Consider the following 19,024-nt stretch of genomic DNA (forward strand, 5'->3'; position numbering starts at 1 on the left):
TAGCTAATCTTTTTTTTTTTAATGATTTTATACTCAGTGATTTTGATTTACAGTTTTTAAGTGAGGTGGTCTTTTAAAAAATTCTTGTATTCCGAACTGGGAGAGTTACTTGCTCTGGAGCAGCCTCTGTGAGGCTTGCTTGGTAATTGATTCCCCTGTCGACATGAATCTCCCTACACGCCCTTCACAGTGCCCTCTGGCTGCTGATTCTCCTCCCGGAGCACCAGCCTCTTAGCTTGTGATGGAGGAAAACTGCAATAGCCAGCACAGCTCTGGACTGATTGAAACGTGGAGTTTATTAGAGTGGTGCCTGGGGCTATTGTATTTAATAGGTTTCCTTTCCTTCATTAGCAGTTCTCGGGATTCCTTGCAGATATGCAAGAAAGAAAATAAATCTTCGAAAAGGATGCTTTCAGAGTAACTAATTGGATTTCTACTCATTCCCACTAGCCTAAAATATACTACTTCCATTTCTTTTAGGGAAGATCATTAAAGGAGCTAAGTATCCAATGGATGTATCATGCAGTTAAAATCAGTCAGTGCAGTGGTCCCCCCCTGTGTGGTGGAAGTCTGTGCTGCTTTACTCCAAGTAACTAGTTTCCACTGTTAAGCTGGCCTCTTTCCAAAGAACTGAGTACTTTCTTTGAAAAGGAGTCAGAGCCCCTGCTTTTTAAGGGGGGCTCTGTGACATTTCTCCTGATTATTGAATAGCCATTGGAAACTAACATCAAACAAGTTTAATGCTATAACTAATTAATGATACTGAGTAAATATTTTTATCAGGTATAACAGGCTTATGAATAGTTGAAAATTAATTTTAGATCCTGGAAAGTAAAAACTACACCCAAAATAACTCGCTGTCTTTTAAATTTCTTAAAAAAATTTTTAAGCAGTTTTGTGTGTTCTTCACAAGGCAAAAATACTCCGAAGTTAACCTGTAATAGTCATCTTTTTAATATAGTGTTGCCCTTTAAGAAAGAAGAGAACTGGAGGAGAAACACCCACAAACCAACACCTAGAAATAAGCACTTTAGAATCAGGTCTTTGTGTGTATATGTGCACCAAATGTAATTTCATAGTTAATTTTAAAATAGGCTCCCATTCTTTATACATTGCTTCCTCCTTAGAAATATGTTGGGTTTTGATGGCAGCATGGTAGTGAATTCTCTGAATGTACTCCTAATCAGTTGTTACTGTTCTGTGGTTGCAGTGAAGAAGGTAAACACAGTTTCCAAGCCCAGTGACAGGAATTCAGGGAGGCTCTTATAGTGATTTATGACAGGGCTACCTAATTTATTCTGATTACATAATTTCTTTCTGATCTTTCATTGCTAATTTTTTGCCGTTATAAACTGGACATCCTTATGTGTACCTGTGTAGTTGTCTGATTAGTTCCTTAGGATAAACCATTAGAAGTACAATTGCTGAGTCAAAACACATTTTTAAGGCTTTTGATAGCTACCAGCATCTTCATAAGCCATCTGTTAGGGTGGTTTGCTTCTGTGTGAGGGAACCTCATTCATTTGATGTCGATTTTTAGTATTTTTAGGGATTCTGCTGTTTTCTGCTTTCTCTCCTCCTATCCCCAAATCTGGGTAGTATTGTTGTCAAGACCAAAAACCTAAACAAATTTTATTGTAAACCTATCATTCCTTTTCTACTGTTTAAACCAGACCATTAAGAGAACCACTGAAATCCTCCGAAGTGGCCCTTCTGTGTCTAGGCCTTATGTCTGTTGAGAAAAATCTCTTCTTAAACTTCCCCTATCAAATGACTTGGGGATTCTGGTTGTGCGTGTAGTGTTGGTGATGTCCTTCGCCTGCTGAACAAGCAACAACGTGGCAGGGTGGCGATTCAGGAGAGTACTCAGCACCTGAAATAGCTGTGCTAAGCTGCCCTTAGATTAGAGGTTGATGGCCTCGATAATATGCATTAAGTCTTATTTTTATGGCATGGTTTTGTCATTAAATGTACTTACATAGCCTTTAAAATGTATTTTAATGGGGATATGGTATGTCTTTAAGGTTTTTAAAATATGTAACCTAAGACAATGTTCATAATTCAGTATTTCCCCCCATTACGGACAGCTGTCACCTGGCGTACTCCTGTACTGTCCTTGTCCCTACAGATTTAATCTGTATCAGCTAATGGTTAGTTTTGAAGTGTTAGGCACATGTTAATATATCTGCTAAGGAACGATGTAGAGAAGATGCAAGATTTATTTGCAATGATGAAAGAAGTTTTGATATAGTGTGCCCATTTATCTTATATAAGGCTTATATAAATGTATTAAGGCTATAAATTGACTTTGATTTCATCCAGTGTATTTTATATATGTGACATTTTTTAAAAATGTATTGTGTTTGGATGAAAGATTCCTGCTAGAATTTAAGCTTCATGAGGGTAGCACCCATGTCTGTTTTCTTCACTGGTCCATCCTAAGTACAGTGCCCACCCCACATGTTAGAGATACTTCACTGATACTTGTTTAATGAGTAACTAACTGATGTGGCCTGTTAAATTGTCCCAAATAAAGAAAAGCAGTACTTTATTTGCGAATTATGAACATGGTTCTGTAGTAAGATTTGCTGAAACTGAATTGGCATAAGGTAATATTATTTTGGATTTGTGTATTTGTGAAAGATAATGATTCTTTTCAGATTCAGCAGGTACTGTAGAGGTTTTTTTCAATAAATTTATTTATTTTATTTATTTATTTTTGACTGTGTTGGGTCTTCATTGCTGCACGAGGGCTTTCTCTAGTTGCAGAGAGCGGGGGCTACGCTTCATTGCAGTGTGCGGGCTTCTCATTGCGGTGGCTTCTCTTGTTGCAGAGCACGGGCTCTAGGCGCGTGGGCTCAGTGGTTATGGCATGCAGGCTCAGTAGTTGTGGCACAGGGCTCAGTAGTTGTGGCTCGTGGGCTCAGTAGTTGTGGCTTGCAGGCTCTAGAGGACAGGCTCAGTAGTTGTGGCCCATGGGCTTACTTGCTCCATGGCATGTGAGATCTTCCCGGACCAGGGCTCAAACCCATGTCCCCTGCATTGGCAGGCGGATTCTTAACCACTGCGCCACCAGGGAAGCCTGCAGAGTTTTTTTATTCGGGTGCTGTTTCAGATTTTTTTTTCTAAAGGATAGTTAGCTGCATCAAAAAATATGCGTTTTGCTTTTACTGAGTGAATACAGAATTTGCATAATCAAAATCTTCTAAGCCCTATGCTAGGGATTCAAATAAAACATTCCAGAAAATTATGTATAAAGAGGCACTCTTTTTTTTCAAGTAGTGACCATAGAGGTAGCAGATGAAAGGAGGAAATTACCAAAAGCTCCAAAGATTGGGATCACAGGGTGTCTGGCCGTATTATTAGTTAGTAGAATCCATATTGTAGTTAATGTATAAGCTGTGAGTCTGGAAACCAGTTTACTATCAGTTGGGTAGCACTTATAATAAAGAGCATCTTGGTCTTGGCTTTAGTGTCTGAAATGAGTGAGTGTATAGAAAACAGCTTCTTGTTGAAAACATCTAGGTTTTAAAATCCTCCTTGTTGCTTGAAACTCAGAGTTAAAAGGTAAAAATTTGTGTACATAATTTAAAAATTTTGTCTCTGATCACATAAAGATTGTAGATAAATGCAGTGTATATATTGTGGTAGTAATAGTCCTGTTTGTTCTGCTATAAAGTGGAGGGGAGGCGCCTAATCCACAGGTGGAGAAAACAAGCAAGGCCTGTGTGGGTGAAGGTAAACAGTTAAACACATCTTTATGTCAGAAACACAAGACTTCAGTTCTGGGCAGGAAGAATGAGAGAAGGTAGAGAATGAGGGGAAGGGGAAGGAACAAGTAGTAAAAGATGAAAAAGGTGCAGAAAAACACAGGTAATAGGTTGTTTTTTTCTAGAAAATTAGGCAAATAGGTTTCAGAGAACAACTACCTCTTGTGGCTGCTTTGAGACATGTGTAATTTACCTGCTGAACAAGCAGCAACGTGGCAGGATGGTGATTCAGGAGAGTACTCAGCGTAGTTTAGTGGTCTAAGATATGGGTATCCAATCAGAATTAGTCAGTTTCTTGACTGTGTGATGCCAGGACTGCGTCACCGTGAAACTCAATGTCGAATGTGACTTTTCCTGCCTTCTGAGCATTGGCTACCAGGGCCCCCAGCTGAACCTACTCTAAGACTTAGAAGGAGGTGGCAGAATTTGGCTGACTGCCATTGACCGCTGCACCCCAGGCTGTATATGCAGAGCAGAAAGGTTATAGTTGTCAGCATTGTGGCGTTTGGAGTGTTGAGAGAGGCTTTTCCCGTCACTGTCCCCTTCCCTGTCACCAGCCCCTACTGGTCTGTAGGTTGAGGGAGGTTGTGAGGCTGAGAGATGGGCACCTTGCTCTGTGTCCAGAGGCTTCCTGAAGGCGGGAGGCTGCTGCATTATCGGCCCACGCCAGCAGGATGAGAAGGGGCAGTGTGGTGTGCTTGGGAAGGACATAGGGCTGACTTCCTACCCAGTGCCAGTCTTGTTGCTTCGTGGTGGGTGTGGAAGGACACTAGTGGGCTCCATCAGCTTGGTGTCAAGGAGCATGGGGACACCTAGTGCTGCCTGCAAGGTTCCCAGGCCAAGTTAGGCCAAAAGGAGATTGGGGAATGGACTGCTGGTGGGCCGAATACAGGGGTTCTCAGTGTCGGGGCTCTTGGGGAGATTGAGCACCACCCCAGGGAGGCCTGCGCACCATTTACACTGACTCATAACATTCACCGAGGCCACCAATATACGTAACACATGGCCAGGTGGACCCACAGCTAGACCTGGACCATTTACATAAGACTGCTTCTCTCCCAGTCCTCGTGCCCAGAGAGCCCTAAAAGGAAGGGAAGAAAAAAAAGGCGAAAGAGCAGACCAAGTCCCCTCAATGTGTTCACGAGACTGAATTTGAACAGCTGCAAGGACAGGAGAGGCAGGATTCGGTGGAGCACAGCTGAAAAGCAGTGCCAGGGAGGACCGGCAGACAGAGCTGAGGTCTGCACCGTCTCTGGATGGAGATTCCTGAAGGGCTCCTTGAATGCCTTCTGCAGAGTCGCGGTGGGTGGGGCTTCATCCCAGCTAGTTGACCGGGTGAGGAGCCAGACTAATATTGAAGGTCCTTGCATTGAAGAATTGAGAATTGACAGGACCTTTTTTTCCTACAAGGAATATAATTTGTTGTACCCTGAAGTGCTTTGGACCCAACTTGACTAAATATCTTTAGAAAATTTAGAAAGCCAATCTAGGGAAGGCAGTGTTTTGATTCATATGATGTTATCTCCTCAGACTGATGAATGTCCAGGACGTGTGGTTCATGAAGAAAGAAAAAGCAGTTGAACTGAAAGATTAACTTTTAAAATTCTGCTGTGAAATGTCTTAAATTTCAGGAAGAATCTTCTTTGGACAATTTAGTTTAATGTCAGAACTTGTCTTCTAATTAAGAGTATTTTAGTGAATTTGTATCCAACACAGCTTAATGATTTACAATATCCTTTGGGGGGACTTCCCTGGCAGTCCAGTGGTTAAGACTCCGCACTCCCACTGCGGGGAGCATGGGTTCGATCCCTGGTCAGGGAACTAAGATCCCGCATGCCAAGCTGTGCAGCCAAGAAAAAAAACAACAGTCCTTTGGGTATTTTTCATCAAAGATTTTTTTTCCTGGTAGATGAGGAAGGGCTTAGCTACTGAGTTGACAGTTGGCAGTGCTTTCCCAGTTTTTAGTTGTTCCCCGTGATGCTGCGAGGCTGCCTCATCCCTCTCGTGGGAGAGGCACCTGGAGAGCCTCAGCTTGCCCTGAAGGAGGCCAGGACCTTTTCACCGCCCCACCCCTGCCCTGGGCACGGTGTGTAATGTGTAGAACGGTGGCTGTGGAGTGAGTGTGGCCCGCCATCGCCAGGAGGTGCCCAGCTCACCTTCGGTGGGCATTCGCTCTGTTAGCAGGCACCGTCCGGCAGGCCATCCTCTGATCGGTGGCATTGGTGTGGATGACAGCTGGTCGAGGTAAGGAGCACTGCTGACCTGGGGGCACACCAAAGGTGGTTGACCCGTGTCGTATTGGAACTTGTTGACTTTCTGATGAAAGAATTTACCGAAAGCTCTATTTATTTTATTTATTTTTTTTTTTCAGCGACATGGAGTCAGGTTACTGACTTCAGATATTTCTTTATCTTACTCTGGAGCTTGTAAGTTTTCCAATGTTTAAAATGTTATACTGTTTTTCAAGCACATGGCTCTTTTAAAAATATTTATTTATTTGGTTGCACTGGGTGTTAGTTGTGGCAGGTGGGCTCTTTAGTTGCGGCACGTGGGCTTCTTAGTTGTGGCATGCAAACTCTTAGTTGTGGCATGCATGTGGGATCTAGTTCCCTGGCCAGGGATCGAACTCAGGCCCTCTGCATCGGGAGTGCGGAATCTTAACCACTAGAGAAGTCCCGAACCTGTGCATTTTAATACCAGGGATACAAAGATGAATACAACGCAGGTCCTGATCTTCAGTGTTTTCCAAAGAGTAGAACCTGTGTCGCTGGTGGTATGGGGGTGGCTTTAGATGGTACAGGACATTGTTACCTAGAACCAGCCCATCAGACGTGCAGTTTCATGGATATTATTGTTTAAGAAAAGATGAAAGTAGGTATTCTAGGATAAATAGGTGAAAAATATTTAAATTTTAAGTTCAGGTAATATTTCAGCATGAACAAATTGTAAAGGGTAGTTTGGGGAACGCTGACCCACAGAGACAGTGCATCTAATGAAATCCCAGAGGATGAATTGATTAGTTTTGACTGAGGGAAACACAAGGACTTAATGATTAAAAAGTAAGCTTTAGTTTGATTTTCAGCGGAGTCCAAATTAATCAGATTTCAATGAAAATCTGGGTTGTAATAAACACTGATTTTCAAAACAGTAGCATTACCTGAATAACTATTTTGTTTCACTGTGAAAAGATGCATTCTCTAGAATATTCATTGCAACATGAGAGTGAAATTGGAAATGACATGAACGTCTAACGGTAGGAAATAGGTTAAAATATTATACACTGATAGAGAGGAATAGTATGCAACCATTACAAATGGTAGTGTAGGTGTACATTGACATGGAAAGACATTCACGATATCTAGATACGAAGAAAAAAATGTGAGATTGAAAAGCCACTAATGAAAAACCCTAAAGGATGTACTAACGTGTTAACAGTGGTTATCTTTTTAAGCTGCTGGGATTTCAACTAATTTTTTTTTAAACTCTTGGTATGCTCTAATTATGAGATGAACATAGGTACCTTTTTTTTTTTTTTTATTGGAGGCAGAAGCAGTCAAGGGTAGCTTAGGGTTAGGGTTAGGGTTAGGGTACGGCTTAGGGTAGGGGTTCGGGTACGGCGTAGGGTATGGGTTAGGGTTAGGGTTAGTTTTAGGGTTAGGGCTCGGTTTAGGGTACGGGTTAGGATTAGGGTACGTGTTAGCGTTAGGGTAGGGGTTAGGATTAGGGTACGCGTTAGGGTTAGGGTATTTATTAAACCTATCCCACTCTCTAGATACCACTTAGCACGTAAAGGAATATTATTTGGCGTCCAGCCATGGAGAAGAGTTTAGACACTAGGATAAGATAAGGAACACACCCATTATAAAGAAATCACATTAGGATTCTCTTTTTAACCTGTTCCTTAAAACACTAGTGCTTAGGAAATCTATGGGAGGCAGAAGCAGTCAAGGGTAGCTTAGGGTTAGGGTTAGGGTTAGGGTTAGGGTTAGGGTTAGGGTTAGGGTTAGGGTATGGCTTAGGGTCCGGGTTCGGGCACGGCGTAGGGTATGGGTTAGGGTTAGGGTTAGTTTTAGGTTTAGGGCTCGGTTTATGGTACGGGTTAGGATTGGGGTACGTGTTAGGGTTAGTGTAGGGGTTAGGGTTAGGGTACACGTTAGGGTTAGCGTATTTATTAAACCTATCCCACTCTCTAGATACCACTTAGCACGTAAAGGAATATTTTTTTTTTTTGCTCTTTTTTTTTTTTTTTTTTTTTTTCACACACACACACTGTATTTTATTTTTACAAGAGATAAATAGACTGACACCAAGCATTGTACATGGATGACCACAACAAAAGCAACAATGATTGCAATTACCAAACATGAAACACACTCATACTATGTCATAATATTGACATTCAGTCCAGCAATCCTCCACTGTAACAGCTCCTTTACTTTGCAGTGAAAATTGATTTGTATATTCTTTGCCTCTGAGTCCTTGTGGGATTTTTTTTTTTTTAATTCAGACAGAAAGTCACAAAAATTATACTCATCCTCATCAGTTCACTCAGTCCCATGTAATTGATTTTTTTTTATCTTGATCTTTTGTTAGCACTTTTATGAGTTCATCAGTTTTTCATTAGAGTTCTGAAAATGCTTATTCATTCAGTTCAGCAGTACAGTCAGTTACCAGAAACCTGTACTTGTCAGAGTCTTTTCCATGAATTTCTTGAAGATGAAAGCCTTTTATAGGAACATATTTGCAAAAGCATCAGAGTACACCCAGAACTGTCTGTAAATGACAAAAGACTTAAAAATGACCACTGTTAAAGATTTGATGAAAGTTCATAATAATGCAGTTGACAAGAAAATTAGTTATTTCTGAGATATACATTTTAAAGTAATAACTAGGATTATTACTTATAACATTATACCAGAACATATAAGATTTTTAGAAATTTCATGTAATGTCTGAAACATTTATATTAACATATTTCCATACATATTTCCATACAAATACAAATATAAGATTTTTAGAAATTTCATTTTTTAACAGAGAAAAGTTCAGTTTCCCGTTTCATCTGTGTACAGAACAGTATAGCTTTTCTGATCCTGTTGTGATTTCTTCTCTTACAGGTGTGGAGGCACGGTTGGTGCTATTTTCACTTGTCCACTAGAAGTCATTAAGACGAGGTTGCAGTCTTCAAGATTAGCTCTTCGGACAGTCTATTATCCTCAGGTTCATCTGGGGACCATCAGCGGAGCTGGGATGGTGAGACCAACGTCAGTGACGCCTGGACTCTTACAGGTTCTGAAGTAAGTTCAGTCCCGGTTCCAACTCCTGCCCCCAGCCCCCCCACCCCCACCCCCACCCCCGCCCCCAGTGTCAATGCAGAATGTTCATCAGGCCCATCAGATGGAATGTTCTGTTTGTACAGGCTTTGTCCAAATTTAAGAATTAGGTTTCTGTACCAATACCTTTGAACTTTGACCTTGCTCTCTTGGCCTGAGGGCTCCCGGTGTGCACGTGATCATCGTCCAAGGACAGTTAAAGTAAACCTAACAAAGCAAACCCAACACCCGTGTTTAAACTGTTGCATCAAAGTGTTGCTCTTGCCCCAAATCTTCTGAGGGCCAGCGAGAAGCTCTGAGGTGGCAGAATGAAATTAAAATGTTTTAAATTACACAGGAGGAGGGTTGTGACTATTTTAAGAGGAAGTAATATGGAAATAAAATGTTGCAATTTTTTTACTTTTTATTTGGAAATAATTTTACATTTATAGAAAAGTTGAAGTATATATTTAGTAAAATGGTCTTTAAAATTTTTGTTTCATACCTAGGCTGTCTGCCTAATTTATTATTTTTACTGCATTAAAATATCTCATTTGTTTACAAAGTAGCTAAATATTCTTAGGTCAAAGTTGGCTTATCAGTCTCTATGCGTAAGGCAAAATCAGTAATTCAGAAGAGCGCTTGGCAATGTCTGCGTTTTAGCTTGGGGCCTTGTGCTTTAAAAGAGATGTTCAGTAAATGATAGTTGAATTTGACTACACTGATATTCAGAACTCTAGCACTGATCATTGGGAGAGCATGGGTTCAAAAGAGACACAGCTGTGTATCAGTGTGCATGTTTAATTGGGAAGTGTTAGAAAAAGATGCAGTAAAATGGAAATGCTCTGTCTTAATAACCACAACACTTCGCACTTTGGGCAGAGTTCCGTCACGTTTTAGATAAGGTAGAATGGATTGGAAAGCACTTAACTTATTTTTAGGTACGTTTTGTTTGTAAAGCCGACTTCTGAGTCACTCAGGCACCCATGCCAAACACACGTACGAGGGTGCATCCAAGCTCGGGCAAAACTGGGCAGCAGGACCAGCTGCCGAGGGCAAGGTCCCAAGTGGGAGAATCAGAAACCCAACTAGGGGAAGAGGCGGCTGGTACCCAAGACTCGAGGAGAATCTCTTTTTTTTTTTTTTTTTTTTAATTGAACGCTGAGAAGGGTTGGGGAGGCACAAAAGGCAGAAAGTTAGGGGCAGGCACAGGGAAGGCGGAAGCACAGAGACAGGAGGCACGCTTTGCTCTCAGTAAGGAGAGAGACAAGCCCGTTTCCTCCAAAAACGTGGCTCTGAAGACACCCTATCTCAGTTCGCCTTTTTATAAGTGTAGTCACTAGCAGTGTCTCAAATGACACCTTTCTTCTGAGAAACTTAAAGTGCTTTGGACCTAGTGAAACAGGTAGTTTGCCAACTCTGCTAACATCCAAGGTGAACTTCCTCTTACATGCTTGCCAACAACGCATGACTAGTGGATTCATCTACTTACTGTAACTGCGAAACTCCTGGCCGGAAGTTGAGGGTGTCACCGGGGCCAAGCCCGTAAGGTAAATGGGACTGCTTCTCTAGTTCAAGTATTTCAGGATGCGTGTTCTGCGCCCCCAGTAACTCTGTCTCTCTATCGCCAGTAAATCTCTCTCCATGTATGTTTTTCCCCAATTAGGACAATTGTTTACTAAAACGTAAACCAAAGGGGAAGAAAAGCCTCTCCATCTTTTAAAACACATGAACAGTGCCCACACCGCACGCAAGACAACCCGTTTTCCTAAGTGGTCTGGCGAGAGACCTTGCCCCCTGCTCCATCCTCGGGAGCAGCGGAGAAACTTCTGCCCAGATGCCTCCAAGGCCCATGCCCCACCCCCCAGTAAAAGCCAAAGCTACCTCCGGGGACTGCTGGTCTCAGCACCCCTGTCACCCACCCCTCCCATTACCTCCCTGACTTCCTCTCCTCGTATTTCCCCTCCCAAACCCTTTTGGCTACACCAGCCTCCTGCTGTCCTTTTAAAAGACCGGGAACTCTGGAACATTCCACAGCAGGGCTTTTCTACTGGACATTATCTGTATGGCTGGCCCTCAGTTGTCACTTTTGCAGGAAGACCTTGCAGTGACCATGCTGTTGAAAACTGAGCCCTTCCATCATGCCCTGTGCCTCCGTCCTGCTTTATTTCTATCCACAGCACTCATCTCTATCCAACACACAGTGTAGTTTACTTATTTATATTGTTTCTTTTCTCTTCCTGCCCCCACCAGAACGGAAGTACGTCAGAGGCAGGGACTTCGGTTTGTTTTGACCACCGAGGTATCCCCAAGCACTGAGAATGCTGCCTGTCACACAGCAAGAATTCAGGACAAATAGAATGTGGCACATCAGTAAGACACTGAATATAAAGAGCTTGACACACACTGCTCCCCCCACCATGTAAATAATAAATATTAGCTGCTAGCATAATACATACTTTTTGTACTTTTGAAACATAAGAATTATAACTGAGTTTCTTGGTAGCCAAGGCAAAAAGGGGACTCTCATCCTACATAATTCTCCTCTGGAGAAAGCACACTTGCTCTTCGGGGCAGATGTATGTCATTTCCTATTAATAAGTTCTGAAAGTAGTCTGTTACCCAGTACTTACATCAGACAGTGTACCAGCATAAGAAGCATATCTTTTAGGATGCTTTAATGGAAGCTGACTACTTTTCACTTTACCACCACCCTCCTGGCTCATCTGGATCATTGGACTGCTTTCTGATTCTTCCATTAATCACCCCTAGGCTAGGGCAGTGATGATGGTCTTCAGAGCGGGCTCTTTATCCAGGAAATAGTAAACCGAGGACAGAGATCCAGGCCTTTTCTCTATGCCACAAAGCCCATCAGGGTTGTCCCTTCACAGTTTTAGAAGCCATTGGGTTTATCAGATGATTATTCATTTAAAACTAAGCTGCTTATTATTAGTCTTACTCTTCCAAGAAGTACTGCATTTATCTTTTTTTTTTTTACTTGTTTTTATTTGTTTATTTATTTTATTTATTTTTATTTTTGGCTGCGTTGGGTCTTCATTGCCGCATGCGGGCTTTCTCCAGTTGTGGCGAGCGGGGGCTACTCTTTGTTGTGGTGTGCGGGCTTCTCTTGTTGTGGAGCATGGGCTCTAGGCACGTGGGCTTCAGTAGTTGTGGCACGCAGGCTCAGTAGTTGTAGCTCATGAGCTCAGTAGCTGTGGCTCACGGGTTCTAGAGTTCAGGCTCAGCAGTTGTGGTGCACGGGCTTAGTTGCTCTGCGGCATGTGGGATCTTCCCGGACCAGGGCTCAAACCCGTGTCCCCTGCATTGGCAGACGGATTCTTAACCACTGTGCCACCAGGGAAGCCCAAGAAGTACTGCATTTAAAGACTTAACAGACAACAGAATTTGAGTACAGGAAGTTTATTTTTCAAAGTACAGATCAGTGTTTGCTTGTGTCTCGTGTTAGGTTAACCTATTAGAGCAAAAATATTCTCCAGTGGAGCATCAATTACCTTTATATTTTGAATATAGTTACTTAAAAAGAAAAAAGGCAAGATGTTAAAACAATTAGGCTCTCACTATTAAATTTACCAAGGGGTAATTAATAATCCTTTTATTCAGGTATCTGCCTTAAAAAGTCTTATGACTTAATCTTTTTTTTTTTTTCCTAATCAGAACTCCTGTTCTTTAAACTACTTCAGGTACTTTATTTTTGTTTTTTGAAGTACCTCTTTAATCTGAAAAGTAGTATGCTAGTGAGGTCATTGCTCTTTTAAAAACTGATGGGTTCAGATGAGAGCTTTGTCCTGGGTTGGTCTGTGGTATGCATAGTATGATCTAAAATAGTGAAGAGAATGAAGCGCTCCAAACAGGACCCTAATTTCTTTCTGCATTTCTTTCCTAAATGAAAGTTTCTGTGACTGTGGGAAAATTAGTCTGGGTCCTAACAAGCTGAGGAGTACCATTTATAGTAGGAACTTGATTGTTCCAGAAAAGTTTTGTAAACATCCAGCTAGGTTAGCAGTTTGAATTATGTAACAGATTTGACTTTTTGCCCACTGTTAATATGCGTAACTATGGAGACAGCCTTTCTGGAGTTCTTAAAAGGCCTGAGTCACTTGAGGACATGCATTCCCTACTGCATTATAGATGAGCGGCTCCCAGCTCCCTGGAGCCAGAGATTCCCTTAATTGTGTGTAGGTGACCCCTGGGCCGGCTGCACGGTGGACATTCATGGGGACCAAAGATGGAGTCTGAACTTTAAAAAATGTTGAATATATTGACCGTTTGAAATCTTTTACATGCTATACTATAAGGTGTAGGTCACTTCAGGGTGTTATTTGAGAGAAGTTTTGGATGAGAGAGCCTGGCTTTTTAAAAGCCCAATCCTGTTTTGAGAAAGAGTAACAGTAAAGTATTTAAAGTTGAAAACACTAAACTCTGATGCCTGTATTAAGGACCAGATGGCTTGGTTTTGGCCAGTGTGAAAATGCACTGGAACTCCGTGTCCTTCATTTGGAGCGTTAGGTTTACAGAAACCCACGAATTGTCTTTACCCCAACCCTTGCTTCGCGACTTTGTGGGCTACAAACATGAGTTCAGTATTTTTATAACCTATGACCTATAGCTTTTTTTTAAGAACTTTTTTTTTAATAATTTCTAACTTACAGAAAAGTTACAGGAACAGTACAAATAACTTGCTTATACACTCTACCTCAGGTCACTTGTTTTTAATATTTTGCCACATTTGCTTATTTGTTTTTGCTCTATATACATACAGTTTTTTTTTTTTTTCTGAACCATTTGAAAATAGGTTACATGCGTTATGTCCTTTTACCCTTAATTCTTTAGCATTTATTTCCTACGAAAAGGATATTCTCTTAAAACCACAGTACAGTTTTCAAATTCAGGAAATTTAATATTGATGTACTGCTTTTTAACTAATCTACAGTCTATATTCCAGTTTTATCATTTATCTATTGTTAAGCGATTGATTTAGCACAAGGGTTAAATTTTGTTTTAAAACTCTGTTCCTACCAATATGACTTCTGTTTTCAAAAACTTTTTCAGTGAGGCTTTCTGGGTTTTTATTGTTTCTTTAACTGCTTTATTAAGATGTAATCCACATGCCATGCAATTTGCCCACTTAGAGCACACAGTTCTCCTGTTGTAGTATGTTCAGAGTTTTGTGCTCCCATCACAACAATTCTAGAACGTTTTCATCCCCACTACAAGAATCCCCTAACCTGTTTGCAGTCACTCCCCATCCCCAGGCCCCCAGCGCTAGACAACCAAGTACTAATCTTCCTTCTGTCTATATAGATTGTCTCCTGGATATTTCATCTAAATGAAATCGTACAGCATATGGCCTTTTGTGTCCAGCTCCTTTCACTTAGCCTACTTTTTTTTTTTTTTTAAGATTTATTTATTATTTATTTTATTTATTTTTTGGCTGCGTCGGGTCTTAATTGCGGCACGCCGGATCTTCGTTGTGGTGCGCGGGCTTCTCTCTAGTTGTGGCGTGTGGGTTTTCTCCTCTCTAGTTGTGGCGCGCAGGTTCCAGAGCATGTGGGCTCTGTAGTTTGTGTCATGCAGGCTCTCTAGTTGAGGCGCGCCAGCTCAGTAGTTGTGGTGCATGGGCTTAGTTGCCCTGGGACCTGAACAGATATTTGGACACTCACGTTCATAGTAGCCAAAAGGCAGAAGCAGCCCAAGTGTCCATCCATGGATAAATGGGTGAACAACATGTGGGGCATCCATATAATGGGTTTATAATTTAGCCTTAAAAAGAAGGAAATTCTGACACATGCTATAACATAGATGAACCTTAATGACACTGTGCTGAGTGAAAGAAGCCAGTCACAAAAGGACAAATACTGTAGGATTCTACTTGTATGAGATCCCTAGAGCAGTCAAATTCGTAGAGACAGAAAGTAGAAGGGTGGTTGCCAGGGCTGGGGTGGGGGGATGGAGTGTTAGTGTTACTGGGTATGGAATCTGTTTGAATTTTTGAATTTTATTTTATTTATTTTTTTAATACAGCAGGTTCTCATTAGTTATCCATTTTATACATATTAGTGTATACATGTCAATCCCAATCTCCCAATTCATCACACCCCCGCCACTTTCCTCCCTTGGTGTCCATACGTTTGTTCTCTACATCTGTGTCTCAATTTCTGCCCTGCAAACCGGTTCATCTGTACCATTTTTCTAGGTTCCACATATATGCGTTAATATACGATATTTGTTTTTCTCTTTCTGACTTACTTCACTCTGTGTGACAGTCTCTAGATCCATCCACGTCTCTACAAATGACCCAGTGTCGTTCCTTTCTATGGCTGAGTAATATTCCATTGTATATATGTGCCACATCTTCTTTATCCATTCGTCTGTTGATGGACATTTAGGTTGCTTCCATGACCTGGCTATTGTAAATAGTGCTGCAGTGAACATTGGGGTGCAGGTGTCTTTTTCAATTATGGTTTTCTCTGGGTATATGCCCAGTAGTGGGATTGCTGGGTCATATGGTAATTCTATTTTTAGTTTTTAAAGGAACCTCCGTACTGTTCTCCATAGTGGCTGTATCAATTTACATTCCCACCAACAGTGCAAGAGGGTTCCCTTTTCTCTACACCCTCTCCAGCATTTGCTGTTTGTAGATTTTCTGATGATGCCCATTCTAACTGGTGTGAGGTGATACCTCACTGTAGTTTTGATTTGCATTTCTCTAATAATTAGTGATGTTGAGCAGCTTTTCATGTGCTTCTTGGCCATCTGTATGTCTTCTTTGGAGATATGTCTATTTAGGTCTTCTGCCCATTTTTGGATTGGGTTGTTTGTTTTTTTAATATTGAGCTGCATGAGCTGTTTATATATTTTGGAGATTAATCCTTTGTCCGTTGATTCGTTTGCAAATATTTTCTCCCATTCTCCCATTCTGAGGGTTGTCCTTTCGTCTTGTTTGTAGTTTCCTTTGTTGTGCAAAACTTTTATGTTTCATTAGGTCCCACTTGTTTATTTTAGTTTTTATTTCCATTACTCTAGGAGGTGGATCAAAAAAGATCTTGCTGTGATTTATGTCAAAGAGTGTTCTTCCTGTTTTCCTCTAAGAGTTTTATAGTGTCTGGTCTTACATTTAGGTCTCTAATCCATTTTGAGTTTATTTTTGTGTATGGTGTTAGGGAGTGTTCTAATTTCATTCTTTCACATGTGGCTGTCCAGTTCTCCCAGCACCACTTACTGAAGAGACTGTCTTTTCAGCATATAGATGGGTCTTGTTTTTGTATCCATTCAGCAAGCCTGTGTCTTTTGGTTGGAGCATTTAATCCATTCACGTTTAAGGTAATTATCAATATGTATGTTCCTATTACCATTTTCTTAATTGTTTTGGGTTTGTTTTTGTAGGTCCTTTTCTTCTCTTGTGTTTCCCACTTAGAGAAGTTCCTTTAGCATTTGTTGTAGAGCTGGTTTGGTGGTGCTGAATTCTTTTAGCTTTTGCTTGTCTGTAAAGCTTTTGATTTCCTCATCGAATCTGAATGAGATCCTTGCCGGGTAGAGTAATCTTGGTTGTAGGTTCTTCCCTTTCATCACTGTAAATATGTCATGCCACTCCCTTCTGGCCTGTAGAGTTTCTGCTGAGAAATCAGCTGTTAACCTATGGGAGTTCCCTTGTATGTTATTTGTCGTTTTTCCCTGGCTGCTTTCAATAATTTTTCTTTGTCTTTAATTTTTGCCAATTTGATTACTATGTGTCTCAGTGTGTTTCTCCTTGGGTTTCTCCTGTACAGGACTCTGTGCTTCCTGGACTTGGGTGGCTATTTCCTTTCCCATGTTAGGGAAGTTTTCCACTATAATCTCTTCAAGTATTTTCTCCGGCCCCTCTCTCTCTCTCTTCTCCTTCTGGGACCCCTATAATGCGAATGTTGTTGTGTTTAATGTCCCAGAGGTCTCTTAGGCTGTCTTCATTTCTTTTCATTCTTTTTTCTTTATCCTATTCCGCAGCAGTGAATTCCACCATTCTGTCTTCCAGGTCACTTATCCGTTCTTCTGCCTCAGTTATTCTGCTATTGATTCCTTCTAGTGTATTTTTCATTTCAGTTATTGTACTGTTCATCTCTGTTTGTTTGTTCTTTAATTCTTTTAGGTCTCTGTTAAACATTTCTTGCATCTTCTCGATCTTCGCCTCCATTCTTTTTCCAAGGTCCTGGATCATCTTCACTATCATTATTCTGAATTCTTTTTCTGGAAGGGTGCCTATCTCCACTTCATTTAGTTGTTTATCTGGGGTTTTATCTTGTTCCTTCATCTGGTACATAGCCCTCTGCCTTTTCATCTTGTCTATCTTTCTGTGAATGTGGTTTTTGTTCCACAGGCTGCAGGATTTTAGTTCTTGCTTCTGCTGTCTGCCCTCTAGTGGATGAGGCTATCTCTGGAATCTATTTGAGAAGATGAAAAAGTTCTGGAGATGGATGCTGGTGATGGTTGTACAACAGTGTGAATGTACTTTTTGCCACTGAACTATACACTTAAAAATGGAAAATGGTGAAAATTTATGTATATGTTACCACAGCTAAAAGTTTTTAAAGAAAAAGCAGGCAGAGTATTCTCTTTGAACTTGATATACTAAGCTTTGGCTTTAAAGAGCAATCATCCGTCCCATGAAAATTACTGGATTTTTCTATCCCTCATTTCCCTGTTTAGGGCTCTCCTATAATAGGTAAAGATCTAGAAGATAGGATTATTAGAAATAAGGAATAAATCCAAAAGAAATACCATCCGAGGAAATTTCTCAACCTGTTTCTCAGTGAATCTTGTCATAACAAGGACATCATTTCCTGTTTCAGACCCTTTGCTGCTCTCTGCCTTCCTAGGATGTCGGTGGGTAGTGCAAACCCTGAACACCTTGCTCCTGCCTGAACAAGGGAGATTTTGAAGCATGTTTTTTCACTGTAGTAATGAAAGCAGTATTCATCAGTTTTCTGATTTTGTATTGTAATATAATCAGATAAGACCCTGGGGTTTTGTAAACATTCTGTTCTTTATTCAGGGAGCTAATGTGAAGGCTGACCCCTTATCATTTTGCACAGGCCTTGCCTAAGGATTTTAAAGCTACATCTTTTCTCGTTATTCAGGTCGATCTTGGAGAAGGAGGGACCAAAGTCACTTTTTAGAGGCTTGGGTCCAAATTTGGTTGGAGTTGCACCATCAAGGTAAGCATTAACCTTTCGGCTAGCTCACTGCATACAGTATCTAATACACTGAGTCCTTTCTTACTCGAGGGGCAATGCCGCTAGATGTCTAGTTTCTTTTTCTGTGGAGGATTTGCCAGAGTGCATCTGACATATAGAAATGGTGATAACTGTTGGCGTGTCTTTCAGTGTGTGCGTGAGAAAGAGATTCTTAGTTATTTTGTTCTTAAGTTGAGAATGATTCTGCTCCCGTCACGTGGTGTCCTCTCTGGGTGTTTGCTGCTCTCAGTATGGCGTGCGGTCAGCAGCATTGGCATCACCTAGGAGCTTGTTAACACTACGCGATCTCAGACCACACCCCAGACCTACATCAGAATTTGCATTCTGCCAAGACCCACAGGTGATTCATATGCACTTGGAAGCGCTGATCTAAAGCAATTTTAAAGGCTTCCAAGCTTACTTTATTTAAAAAATTCTTATTTGTGTTACAAGGTTTAATTCTCTTTAAAGCTTATTTGAATATATCAAGCTGCATTGTCCCAGTGCAGTAGCCCCTGGTCATGTGGGGCTACTTAAATCAATTAAAATTAAAAATTCAGTTCCTTGGTCTCACCAGCCACATTTCAAGTTACTTAGCATTCATATGTAGCTAGTGGCTCCTGTGTTGGAGATCATAGGTATAGTACATTTCCATCTCTGCAGAAAGTTTTTTTCGACAGTGCTGATACAGAGGATAGGCGTGTGCGGATATGAA

The 19,024-nt window shown here is 41.1% G+C and overlaps 1 protein-coding gene across 1 annotated transcript in view; it reads left to right on the forward strand.

The window, feature by feature from the left end:
• The window catches only part of SLC25A33 (solute carrier family 25 member 33), a 29,064-nt gene that overhangs the window by 1,602 nt on the left and 8,438 nt on the right, over positions 1-19,024 (forward strand). Inside the window, exons 2-3 of the mRNA XM_059912307.1 lie at positions 8,888-9,067; positions 18,214-18,291. Coding sequence (XP_059768290.1) covers positions 8,888-9,067; positions 18,214-18,291 — 258 coding nt within the window. The remainder of the gene's footprint in view (positions 1-8,887; positions 9,068-18,213; positions 18,292-19,024) is intronic.

The sequence above is a fragment of the Balaenoptera ricei genome, chromosome 1 (genome assembly GCF_028023285.1).
Source record: "Balaenoptera ricei isolate mBalRic1 chromosome 1, mBalRic1.hap2, whole genome shotgun sequence".
Taxonomy (NCBI): Eukaryota; Metazoa; Chordata; class Mammalia; order Artiodactyla; family Balaenopteridae; genus Balaenoptera; species Balaenoptera ricei.